Below are 13,537 nucleotides of genomic sequence, written 5' to 3' on the forward strand. Positions count from 1 at the left end.
CCAACCGGTCATTCTGCTGTTCAGTCAATTTGCATATTAGGCTTTTATTATATAGGATGATTGTATTATTTTCCATACAAACTGTAAACCTGCTTTTGCCTCACCCTTATAGGAACAGTAATTAACACTTTGTGCATTAGTATTTCCAGGGAGTGAGAACTCATCTAATGTGCATATACTGGGTAAATGAAGCACTTTTAAGCACTTTTTGTAATTTTATTTAATACTTTCTCATACTGTTATATGTATTAATTTTGCATTTCTTTCGAACACTTTTGGGAATACAATTTAGCCTTTTCTTGATATGTTGCAGCCCTGGTTTTGCCCATGTTGTAGTATACATAATCTAGAGATTTTGGGGCCAGTGTAGGGTAGCCTCTTTTATGAGTTCCTGAAAAATGTTTATAGCTTCATCTCCTTTTGGGTTCTTGGGCCATGAGCTATTAAAGTTTAAAGTTTACCTTTACTTTTTTTGTACCTTTAACCATTTTTTGGATGTGGAAATAAGAGAGCCAGCATATGTGTAAAGTTTTAATCTAAATTTGTAACAGTGGGCTTTGAGAGAGACAGCTCATGGGCTCTTTTGATGTACATGATGAGATGTCATACCTGTGAAGGGACTGTACTGGAGGAAAACCAAGGAGGAAGCCATCCTTGCCTTGCTGGTCAGGTGACTGCTGATTCAGGAAGAGTGACATTTGTGTTGAGACTTAAAAGATGGGGGGCTGGGGGGGAGTTACAGGGGAAAGGGAACAAGCTTACTAAACATATAGCTTAGAATACCTTAAAAGGGGAAGCTTGGTTGGTGGGATCAAGAAGATTTGTGCTAATGTGTTGAAAAGATAAAGAATGCTCAAGCAAATATTAAAGCTATAAGAAATTACTTATCAATAACATTGAGATTGTCCATAGAACTCAGATTAAAGCATGGCACCAGTAAAACCTGGGTTAATTTTTTACTCACCTCTGGGTTCTTGACTACCTTCTGAATTTTAGACCAAGACAAGGATTCTAAATAGATCACCTACAGATATGTGCAATGTTACTGTAATGGTACCATTAACATGGAAGAAATTTATTTAATGACATAATTAACATATTGTTAACCTACATGTTCATATTTTCAAATGCACCTTAGAATAATTTCTGTCTTCTCTATGATTAAAGCAGCAAAACTTAATGGCAACTTCAAAATTTTAAAGATTTTATAAAACAAAAGTAAGATTTTAGTTAATATAATATATGACATCTTGATTTAATATCATTTTATTATAGTAAATACTTTAAAATATTGGGGCATTTATTAATTTGAACATTTCCCCCTTTGGTTTGCTTTATAGACTGTATAGATCAATTGGAGAATATGATGTCCTCCGTGGCATTTTTAGCAGTGAGATCGGAACAAAGCAAGTCACGCAGAATGCATTATTAGAAGAAGCCAGAAGTGATTATTCTGCAGCTGCTAAGCAGTATAATGAGGTAAAATTGATTTTTAGCAAATGTCAGTTGATTAAACACTTTTGTTCTCTGGATGGAAAACTGTTAGTTTTAAATTTTAGAGCTTCATAATGTTTCAGCTTTATGCCTTAGTATATTTTTACACAAATTGCAGAGAATGGTTTCATAATAACCAAAAATATTGCTGTTTCTCTTACTCTTTTTAAGAAAACATCATTGAATAACAGATAAAGCATTTCATAAATTAACAAATACTCTTTAAGTTATTTCAATATCTGCTAGAATATTTAATTTCTGTATAATAGATTGCTTTTTTTTGACAATAAAAATGTATGAATAGGTAAGTGAGATTGGTTTTGGGAAAATGACTTTAGTTCTATTTTCTGTTTGAGTTGCCAGTGGCTGTCCCAAGTGTAGATGCCCAGCAGATATTTGAAATTCAGGGTCTGTGACCTGTGAGACTCTTGAATAATCAATTCAGGTTGTAAAATTCTCTGCAATTTTATGTAAATGTCCTATTGTAATTTTCATCCCAAGAATTTTATAACTGGTAAAGAACCCACAGTATCAATTTAAATCTAGTTATGGGACACTTAAAGTCTTCATTTTATTAATTGGCTTCATTGGTAAGTTTCTCAGAAAAATGGCTTTCTCTTGGTCAGGGTTTTTATATTAATTTGTTACTATAAATTCCTTTTGTGTGTTTTATTTTCCCATTCAGTGTTACTTTCTTTTCCCTTTTCTTTACCACTGTCATAAATCTGAAAATGAATGTTATACTACCTACATTATTTCATTTGTCTGCTTTTGAACGTTGTAACATAATCTTGGGAACTTTTCTTGGCCAGGCTCTCAATAAACAAGAGTGGGAGGATGGTGAGCCCACAGAAGCCGAGAAGGATTTTTGGGAACTTGCATCCCTTGATTGTTATAACCAACTTGCTGAGTGGAAATCATTGGCATATTGTTCTATAGTCAGTGTCGACAGTGAGAGCCCTCCAGATCTAAATAAAATGTGGAGTGACCCGTTTTATCAGGTGGGTAGAATAATTTTAGAAGTTGCTGAAATAAATATTTTAGATGGTCAGGTGTTCTCTAAGTAATTAAGTTGCTTAAAACTTCTCAAAAATACTTGGGAAGCATTAAGATATTTATATTTCCCCACAAACTCCATAGTATTGTTAAATCATTTGTCACTTTCAGTTAACTCCTTCAGAAGAAATGGCATGAGTTTAAAAATAAATATCGCCTTAGCTGGTTTGCTCAGTGAATAGAGCGCAGGCCTGTGTACTAAAGGGTCTGAACAAGAGCACATGCTCTGGTTGCGGACTTGATCCCCAGTAGGGGGCGTGCAGGAGGCAGCCCATCAATGATTATCTTTCATCGATGTTTCTAAGTATCTCTCCCTCTCCCTCTCCCTTCCTCTCTGAAATCAATAAAAAATATATTAAAAACTAATAATAAAAGTAAATATTGATGCCAGGGTTCTTTTCCCAGCCTTACAAAGGGTTCAGCATTCTGGAGAAAGGGGCTGCTTGTAGATGATTAAGAAGGAGTCCAAAGATGAAAGATAATTTTGAAAGGCATTAGGGTTAGTGGATCTTCAGCTAAAGGAGCTAAAGATTCACCTTTGTCTAAGGACCCTGTGGTATTTATTTAACACAATTAGTCCTAAGGCAAGGTGGAAATACATAATTCAGAGGATAGAGTTTCAAAGAGTAGAATACAGAAGCATTATCAGTTTGGGGAATAGCCTACAGCTGTTCAGGCGTTTGGCCAATATGAGGCAATAAAATGCCTGAGCTGTCTGGCAGCAAGCAATAATCCTATTCAGGTTTGAGGGAAGTGCCGTTTAACCTTTCCAACAGGTAAACTACATATGTGGCTCACCCTTGTTGAGCCTCCTAAGTCCCATCAACCTTTTGACGGAACTCTTGTAATTATTATAAGCTGGAATTGGTTCCCAGCATAGTAATAATATAACATCCCTGGTATGATGAGATGGAAGAATATATTCTGTTCTCTTTGCACTGGGTCACAGGCAACACATGACCCTGCCCCAATTTCCAGAGCAAGATGGCTCCCCTCACAGGATCACCCCAATTCTTGAACAAGGCTGCTCTCCTGGCCCCTCTCACAATGCTGTTGTCCTGGCTATGCTTAAAAATTGCTCACTTTGTAACATCTGCTGAATTTCAGCTAACAGTGCACAGTTCCTACTTTCTATAGAACATGTTCCTATATATTTTGTGGTTACATAATGAGCAAGTTTACATGAGCATGTCTTAAAAATTATAGTTTTTAGGTTTGAAGTATCGAGCATAATCACTTTGTCTCTAAATCTTGAACTGTAAAAATTATAAATTTATACTGTAGTAATAAAATGATTAAGCATAGCTCACATTGTCTTCCTGATCTTTTGTAGGAGACCTATCTACCTTACATGATCCGCAGCAAGCTGAAGTTACTGCTTCAAGGAGAGAATGACCAGTCCCTGCTGACATTTATTGATGAGGCTGTAAATAAGGAGCTCCAAAAGTCCATTATAGAGCTTAATTATAGTCAGGAATTGAGTCTTCTTTATATCTTACAAAATGATATTGACAGAGCCAAGTATTATATTGAAAAATGCATTCAAACTTTTATACAGGTAACACAGATACACTAATGTGAAATGTACCATTACTGTGATTTATTTATTTTTGTTCATTCTCACCTGAGGACTGATTTTTGAGAGTGGAAGGTGGGGGAGGAGGGGAGAGACAGAGAGCAACATCGATATGAAAGAGACATATTAATTCGTTGCCTCCTGCACACGCCCTAGCCCAGGTGGAGATGGAGCCTTGACTGGAATTGAACCTGGGACTCTTCAGTCTCAGGGCTGATGTTCTAACCACTGAGAAAAATAGGCTAGGGCTGTGATATTTTTAAAGTCAGTAATCTAGTGAATAAAAAAATAAATTTTTTTATGTACTATTTAATACCACCCATTTTCTTTTTTCTACTATTTTCTTCTGATAGCTCTCTTTACTCTTTTTTTTGTCTTAATGCTTTTAAAAAGTTTTTTTTTTTCCTGTTTTAGAAGTTCTATTTTTTTGTTTACCTTAAGTTTTTATTTTTCTCACACTGCTAATAAAAAAAGAAACATTTGCGAGTCAACTTTTATAGTTGGAATAGGTGAATAGAAGTTTGGTTGCTGGGTGGGGAAGAATATGAATCTTCCCTGTTTATTTTCTGCCATTTTGCCTTTTTGCTTGTCAGAGAATCTTCCTCTGATGTTTGTTTATTTTTAAAGTCAGTGCCTTGTATAGAGTCTATTAACATTTATCATTGGCACACAATGATCATTAGAAGCAAAGTCATTTGTTGTCTTTTATTCTTTCCTGAGTTTTAAAAAATATTTTAAATTGGTTTTTTAGAGTGAGGAAGGGAGAGAGGGAGAGAGAAAAGCATTAATGTGAGAGTGAAACATCAATTGGCTGCCTCCTGCATACCCACTACTGGGGATCAAGCCCACAACCTTTCAGTGCATGGCATGACACCCAGCCAACTGAGCCATACTGACCAGAGCAATTGTCTTTTATTTTTAAACTTTAAAAGTTGATTAATACACTCAGGAAATTTTATTGAAGAAAGAATTGGCTCTGTACTTAGCAATTTATATTAGAGGATTTTGTGATTTTTAGAAATATGTTTTTATTGATTTCAGAGACGAAGGATGAGGAAGTGATAGAAACATCAATGAGAGACAATCATTAATCGGTTGCCTCCTGAAGGCCCCCTATGGGGATTTAGCATATGCCCTGACTGGGACTTGATCTGTGACCTCCTGGTTTATAGGTCGATGCTCAACCTCTGAGCTATGCTGCCTGGGTGGATGTTGTGATTTTTTGTTGTTAATTCTCACCTCCATTGATTTCTAGAGAGTGGAAGGGAGGAAGGGAAGGGGGAGGGAGAAACATTAATGTGAGAGACACATCAATTGCCTGCCTCTTATACTATACATGCCCTGACCAGGGCCAGGGATCTATCCTACAGCCCAGGTACCTGCCCTTGACTGGGAATCAAACTCTTGACCCTTCAGTGTGCAGGCCAACACTCTGAGCAGTGAGCAGGACAGGCTGTTGTGATTTTTAAAAAGTGTAAGTAGAGGCAATGATAGATCATTTATATTGATTTTATTGATTTCAATGAACCAAAAGGGGTTTTCAACCTAAATTAGTTTCAAAAATTATATTACCTGCTAATTTCTTGTATGACCTCATTATTAACCACTCTGAGCCACATTGTGGGATGTATTTATATGGTAGTTGCTATATTTTACATTTTATAGAACTGTATTAAAGCTTAAAGTCTTAAATTGTTTTGTAAACAATGTTAAATGCCTTTTTTTCTAGAGCTATTCTAGTATTGATGTGCTTTTACACAGAAGTAGACTTACCAAATTGCAGTCTGTACAAACTTTAATTGAAATTCAGGAATTCATCAACTTTATAAGCAAACAAGGTAATTTTTTAAATCTAACATTTTTTATACTTATGGAAGAATTTTATTATCTGATTTAAAAATTATTTTTGCTTACTGGAAGTATATATATTTTAATATATGGGTTAGAAACTACTTTAAGTTCATTCTACAAATATGTATTTTGATATTGAAATGAATATTAAGATGGTCAAACACTATTCTAGACATTGGGGATATAGAGCCAAATGAAACAGACTGCCCAGCTTGAAGAAGCATTCACAATAGTGGAGTAATTTTAATAGGCTGAGGTGGAGGTGGGCATAGGAAACTAGATGACAGAATCTGCCCTGGACTGAGGTTTAAATCTGCCACTTTAGCTTTTTCTTACTATCTTGCCACACCTTGAAGCCAGATAGTTGCAGATATTATTATTATGTAACCTTCTGCACACACTAGAGCCAGGGGCAATATTCCATAATTAAATACAATCATGCATATATACCGTAAGTGGTGAATATTCGCATGAATGGCATAAACAAAGACCTATAAGTAGCCATATACCAATTCTGGTCTGATTTTGCCAAGACAATTAATTGGCTGCAACTTCGTGAAAACCTTTTTAACTTTCAGTACTTTTTTGATTTTGGAATTGTGAATGAAGTAGATGTTTACTAAATGGTATGTTTATTTCCCCACTTTATTCTATATTCTTTTTTCTTTTCTTTTTTTAATACATTTTATTGATTTTTAACAGAGAGAAAGGGAGAGAGATAGAGAGCTAGAAACATCGATGAGAGAGAAATATCGACCAGCTGCCTCTTGCACACCCCTTACCGGGGGATGTGCCCTCAACCAAGGTACATGCCCTTGACCAGAATCGAACCTGGGACCTTTCAGTCCGCAGACCGAACCGGCTTCAGCTATTCTATATTCTTAAGAGGTTGAGTTTTAATGTCAGAATATGTTAGATTTAATATGGTAACTTTGTGTTCCTGTTGTGAAAGAAGAGACAAACTTTTTTAATTGGGACAATAAAAATTGGGACAGTTAAGTTTTTTACCAACATTGTAAGTTTGTCTTGTCATTGAGCTGTAGATATAATCAGCCTATAATATTATTTTTAGGTAATTTGTCATCTCCAGTTCCCCTTAAGAGACTTCTGAAAACCTGGACAAACAGATACCCAGATGCTAAGATGGACCCAATGAACATCTGGGATGACATCATCACAAATCGGTAATATGTGATCCTTTTGAGTTGAATATGGATTATTTTCTGAAATTGCCAGTACTGTTTTTCTCCAAGACTGTGGTTTAGAAAAATGTGGGGTTTGAGTCTAGTGTGGATATCTGTCATCATTCAGTTTTCCACTTAAGTTGTTCTAACAAAGTTCTCCATGTTAGCAATATGTCCTTTGCCTTCATTTGTCCCCTGTGGGGAATTGCTGCCGCTCCCTTTGAATTCATCTTGTGCTAGGCGGTTGGTTATAAGCATCATCTCTGTCAATGAGAGAAGGCCAGGAAGCAGCAGGGGAGTAGTCCATGTGCTTCTGTATTAGGGCTAAGTATTAGGTAGTGATGTGGCAACAAGAGAATGCTGCTTAATGATTTTTTATTATTCTATTTTCATAACTTTCTTGCCTCCTGCTACCAACTCTATTACATAATTTTATATATTAGTATATGTACTAGAGGCCCATACACAACATTTGTGCTTTGCAGCGGGGAGGGGCGGGGTCCCCTTAACCTGGCCTGAACCCTTCTGCAGCTTAGGCCCACTGTGCTGCACGCGCGCCCCCCCCCCCCGCCCCCCGCCCCCCTCGCATCCCTGGGAGTGGGCCTGAGCTGCAGTCAGACGTCCTTAATGCTGCCGTGGAGGTGGCAGAGGCTCCCACATCTGCCTTTCACTGATAATAGCAATGTTGATTCCCAAGTTAAAATATTGTCTGGTCTCTCCAGTGTAAATGCCTATTTATTTCCTTTGAAGCTTATAAGCAATGTGGGAGAACTTTGAGACTTGCATATATCCTGCTTCTCATAAGACTTAACCCTCTACTTTCATACCTGGGCATTGCTCTTAGCTCAAGCCAGTCTTGACAATATTAGCTGCAAGGTGATCATTTTCCCACTAGTTGTTCCATGTTCATCGGTCTACTTCCTGTTATAAGGAGGAGCCTCCCTTCTCCCTCATCAGTTCGTTTGTTTGTTTACTTACATTTTAATTATCAATATAGAAACGTGGACTCCACTTTTATTTATTTATTCATTCATTCATTCATTCATTTTTAATTTTTTGAAAATTGATTTCATAGAGGAAGAGAGAGGGAGAGAGAGACAGAAACATCAATGATGAGCGAGTATCATTGATCGGCTGCCTCCTGCCTGCCCCCTACTGGGGATTAAGCCTGCAACTTGGGCATGTGCTCTTGACCAGAATTGAACCTGAGACCCATCAGTCCACAGGCTGACACTCTATCCACTGAGCCAAACCAGTTAGGGCTCCAGTTTTATTTAATGGAGTGTAATCCATTATTGTCCTTATTTTTTCATGTTCAAAGTGTGTCACATTTGACTAGCAAGAGCCCCTTCAAGCTGATATCCCAGGCTCATTGTGCAAAATTATTCCCCTATGTCTTTTTTTCTTCTAGAAATGTTACAATTTAGGTTGTTCTTACATTTAGATCTGTGAACCAGTGAAAGAGAATTTTTGTAATGGTGTTGTTATTGGATTACACCAGTGGGATTCTTCCATTACTTTTACTTGCTTATTCTTATAATTAAAAATTTGAAACTTAGAAAAACAGTAGCAGCTCTTAGGAGGGAGGGAATGCCCTTGTCTTGGGTGGGAGCCAAAGAGCTCAGAAGCAGAGAGATGATTGGAGAGGCTTGTGTCTTTGGAATAACCTAAGAGACAAAAGAAAGGTATTTATGAGACATACTACTTTATCTGGTCACAGTTTTTCTAAGAAAATTGAACTTAATTCCTGGATGAAGAGGAAATTAGTTGATATTTGAGCAGTGGTGAATTTTGTATGTTTGCAAGTATTGCTAATAATGAAAATAAAATCACAAGAACAAAGTCAAATATGGCCGGGACCGGTTTGGCTCAATGGATAGAGCGTCGGCTTGGGGACTGAGGGGTCCCGGGTTCGAATCCGGTCAAGGGCATGTACCTTGGTTGCGGGCATATCCCCAGTAGGGGGTGTGCAAGAGGCAGCTGATAGATGACTCTCTCTCATCGATGTTTCTAACTCTCTATCTCTCTCCCTTCCTCTCTACAAAATCAATAAAATATATTAAAAAAAAAAACAAAAACAAAAAAACAAAGTCAAATATGTAAACTGTGATACAAATAAAAATAATTTTATAGCAATACAGTATTATCTTTTAATATTTTCAGTGACTATAACCTGTTTGGTGCTTTACATTTTTCACCTTTGAGGGTAGAACTTTAGATTGGGAGATATAAGGAGAAAATGACTTTTGGCTCAACACAGGATGTATTGTCCTTTAAGAGAGAAGATTGTGAGTTTAAATGCTTTATTTTTGTGGAGGTGGATACAATGAATGATACCTGGAAAATTCTGTGAAATATCCTTGGTGATGTTTAAAGAGTTAATTAAGATGGAGATTAAATCCAGTACCTAGAGTGTACAAATACAGTCCTGAAAATGAGCAAAAATGTGATAAAAAAATTTTGTCTGTGAATGCTATCCAGTAGTGTCTTACCGTGTTTCCCCAAAAATAAGACATCTTCCGAAAATAAGACCTATTAGCTCATGGAAAGATAAGACATCCCCTGAAAATAAGACCTAGCGCAACTTTGGGAGAAAAAATTAATATAAGACACTGTCTTATTTTCGGGGAAACAGGGTATATGTCAAAGATTTCTTTCATGAGGTGTATATTCTCATTTTTCTTTGTTTTGTGTAGATGTTTCTTTCTCAGCAAAATAGAGGAGAAACTTACTCTTCCAGATGATCACAGTATGGACGTGGATGAGGATGCTGATTCCAGTGACAGGATGGAGGGTCGGGAGCAGGAAGAAGACATTTGCTCTCTGGTTAGGAGCTGTAAGTTTTCCATGAAAATGAAGATGATAGAGAGTGCAAGAAAGCAGGTAGGTACTCAGATTTATGTCCTCTATCGTATCACAGAATTTCCTTAAGTTAGCTTCTTTTTCCAGAAATTTCCAGAAAGCCTCTAAATTTTATATACTTGTTAACCATTTCAACATAATTATTTTCACCCTAGCTGGTTTGGCTCAGTGGATAGTACGTTGGCCTGCAGAGTGAGGGGTCCCAGGTTCGATTCTGGTCAAGGGCCCGTACCTCCAGTTGCAGGCTCCTCCTGGGCCCTGGTCGGGGGGTGCTTGCATGAGGCAACCAATTGATGTGTTTCTCTCATATCGATAATACCCTCTATCTTTTGCTCTCTCTTCCACTCTCTAAATGGAAAAATATCCTCGGGTGAGGATTAAAAAAACAAATAACCAAAATAATTATTTTCTCTTATTGAACAAGGCAATAAGCATAATATCAGGTTTGAGCTTTAGCAAAACAAATGCTTGGCAGTTACAAATTATATTTACATTTAGTTTGTAGAATTCATTTGATAATTCCACCCTTTTTAAATATGTAATTATGCTTTACTTAAAAGTTGCATATAGGAGGAATTACATTCAGCTGTTTGTAACTACAACCTAAGGACAACAGCTCATGCACATAAAGAGTTATTATCTATCATAAAAGATGAAAAAACAGAAGAAAGGAATCCAGAGCTGGTGCAGAAAATCCTCAAAGTGAGCAGGCATCAAGGTTCCTTTGATTTCTCTGCTTCAACCTCTTTTGAACATGGCTGCCAAGCTCAAAGAGGCTACCAGAATTCCAAATTCCAGAAAGAAAGGAGTCGAAGAAGACACTCTTCCCTGTTGTTTCAGTCCCCTTTTAGATTTCCTGAAGTTCCACCTGTGGCTGTCGACCTGCATCTTGATGCAAACAAGGCTGTGTAATGCAGCCATTAGCTGGGCACGGCACCAGTCCAGATAAAACAAGGGCTCTTGTTACTAAAAAAGAGGAGTGGACATTGAAGAGACAACTAGCAATTTCTGGTACTTTCCCTGTGTCATGTGGTTATTGGGCTGTCAAGGGAACAAGAAGTAAGGTTCTAGACCTGAAATGAACCACCTTGTTGTACCCAGACCACATTCCAGTCTTTGTGAGACTTGCTAAGGATCAAAATTTCCATCTTCTTTATTTTTTTATCTCTCCTTATCATAAACTATTTTTTTTAAGTAACTTAAAAAAAAAAGTTGCATATAAACTATTTTTTTATTTTTATTTTTTTATTTTATTTTTTTTAAAGGGTGTCATCTGTCGAAGCGTTTTATTTATTTTAAAAAAATATATTTTATTGATTTTACACAGAGAGGAATTGAGAGGGACAGAGAGTTAGAAACGTCAATGAGAGACAAACATCGACCAGCCGCCTCTTGCACACCCCCCACAGGGGATGTGCCTGCAACCAAGGTATATGCCCTTGACCGGAATTGAACCCGGGACCTTTCAGTCCGCAGGCCAATGCTCTATCCACTGAGCCAAACCGGTCCCGGCTAAACTATTTTTTTTTAAATGTATTTTTATTTATTTCAGAGAGGAAGGGAGAGGAGAGAGATACAGAAACATTAAATGTTGAGAGAGAATTATTGATTGAACACCTTCTGCTGCCCCACTCTGGGGATCGAGCCCACAACCCAGGCATGTGCCCTTGACCGGAATCCAACCGGGGACCCTTCAGTCCGTAGGCGGATGCTCTATCCACTGAGCCACACCAGCTAGGGCCATATAAAACTATTTAAGTGTATCAAATCATAGTTGAACAGACTGGGAGAGATTTTTTTTTTTAATTCTTTTTTTTTGTTTTTTAAATAAATTTATATTGTTCATATTATTACAAATGTTCCTCCCCCCCACACACACACACCATTGCTCTCCTCCACCAGGTTCCCACCCCACCCTCTGCCCTTTCCCCACTCCCCATTGTCCTCATCCATAGGTGCACAGTTTATGTTCAGTCTCTTCCCACATCCCCCTCTCCCCTTTTCCCCAAGAATTGTCAGTTCACTCCCCTTCCATACCTCTGATTCTATTATATTCACCAGTTAATATTGTTATCAGATTTTTTTTTTTAATTTCCTTGGTTTTTAGATTCACTTGTTGATAGTTACGTATTTGTTGTTCATAATTTTTATCTTTGTTTACTTTCTCTTCTGAAAGAACCCCCTTCAGCAATTCATATAATTCTGGTTTGGTGTTGATGAACTCCTTTAGCTTTTTTTTATTAGTGAAGCTCTTTATCTGACCTTCGATTCTGAGTGATAGCTTTGCTGGATAGATTATCTTTGGCTGTAGGTTCTTACTATTCATCATCTTGAATTATTTCTTGCCATTCCCGTCTGGCCTGCATGGTTTCTGTTGAGAAATCAGCTGACAATCATATAGGTGCTCCTTTACAGGTAACTACCTTCTTTGCTCTTGCTGCTTTTAATATTCTCTCTTTGTCTTTTGCTCTTGGAATTTTAATTATGATTTGTCTTGGTGTGGTCCTCTTTGGATTCCTTTTGTTTGGAGTTCTGTGCGCTTCCTGGACTTGTAAGTCTAATTCTTTCACCAGGTGGGGGAAGTTTTCTGTCACTATTTCTTTCAGTATGTTTTCCATATCTTGCTCTCTCTCATCTTCTGGGACCCCCATAATTCTGATGTTGGTTCGCTTGAGGTTGTCCCAGAGGTTTCTTACATTATCTTCAATTTTCTGGATTCTCTTGCCTTCTAGCTTCTGTGGAGGAGTGTCTTCTGGCTCTTTATGTTCCCAATCTTTTACTTGATTCTTGCGATCTTCCATTCTGTTTTTAGGACTCTGTATATTTTTTATTATATTTTTATTTCAGACAATGTATTCTTTATTTCTTGTTGATTCCTTATTAATTCTAGTTGATCTCTTTTCATATCCTCATACGTCTTATCAATCTTTTCTAGGAAATTCTTGAAAAACCTTATAAGCGTAGATTTGAACTCTATATCCAGTTGCTTTTTGTCCTCTATTTCTTTTGTTTGTGATCTATTTCGTTGTCGCATTTTCGCAGCTTTCCTGATGGGGCGGGGTTTCAGGGTGGAGCCAACAGCCTTGGCTTCCGTCAGCCCTGCCCTATGTGGTTCCTGGGTCTCAGGGTCCTTCAGTACTTGCTGCAAGTGCCTCTGAGAGAAAGGTGCCCTCGATTTTCGCCTGCTACCAACAGTCTAGGCCAGGGGTCCTCAAACTTTTTAAAGTGGGGGCCAGATCACGGTCCCTCAGAGAGCTGGAGGGCCGGACTATATGAACTACTAATTCCTATTGTAACACCTCGGCTGCGCTCACTGCCCAAAAAACCTGGCGGGCCGGATCAGACTCCTCTGCGGGCCGCATGTGGCCCGCGGGCCGTAGTTTGAAGACGCCTGGTGTAGGCTCTCCCCCAATGGGCCCGGAACTGGGGTTCAGTTCATTTGGAAGTGGGGTTGGAGGTGGTGTGCAGAGCAGTCTGGAGCCCCTGTCTCCTTCCCGCCAGGGTAATCCCACTG

General features: G+C 38.0%; 1 protein-coding gene across 2 annotated transcripts in view; it reads left to right on the forward strand.

Moving 5' to 3' along the window:
* PRKDC (protein kinase, DNA-activated, catalytic subunit) overlaps window positions 1-13,537 on the forward strand; it is a 179,206-nt gene that overhangs the window by 135,301 nt on the left and 30,368 nt on the right. For both annotated transcript variants that reach the window (XR_006741597.1, XM_036437275.2), the window contains exons 64-69: window positions 1,341-1,479; window positions 2,307-2,495; window positions 3,884-4,108; window positions 5,856-5,964; window positions 7,050-7,161; window positions 9,858-10,044. Coding sequence is in view for 1 of the 2 variants with exons in the window: in XM_036437275.2 (XP_036293168.1) it covers window positions 1,341-1,479; window positions 2,307-2,495; window positions 3,884-4,108; window positions 5,856-5,964; window positions 7,050-7,161; window positions 9,858-10,044 (961 nt within the window). In the remaining variant the exon portion in view is untranslated. The remainder of the gene's footprint in view (window positions 1-1,340; window positions 1,480-2,306; window positions 2,496-3,883; window positions 4,109-5,855; window positions 5,965-7,049; window positions 7,162-9,857; window positions 10,045-13,537) is intronic.

The sequence above is a fragment of the Pipistrellus kuhlii genome, unplaced genomic scaffold (genome assembly GCF_014108245.1).
Source record: "Pipistrellus kuhlii isolate mPipKuh1 unplaced genomic scaffold, mPipKuh1.p scaffold_m20_p_14, whole genome shotgun sequence".
Taxonomy (NCBI): domain Eukaryota; kingdom Metazoa; phylum Chordata; class Mammalia; order Chiroptera; family Vespertilionidae; genus Pipistrellus; species Pipistrellus kuhlii.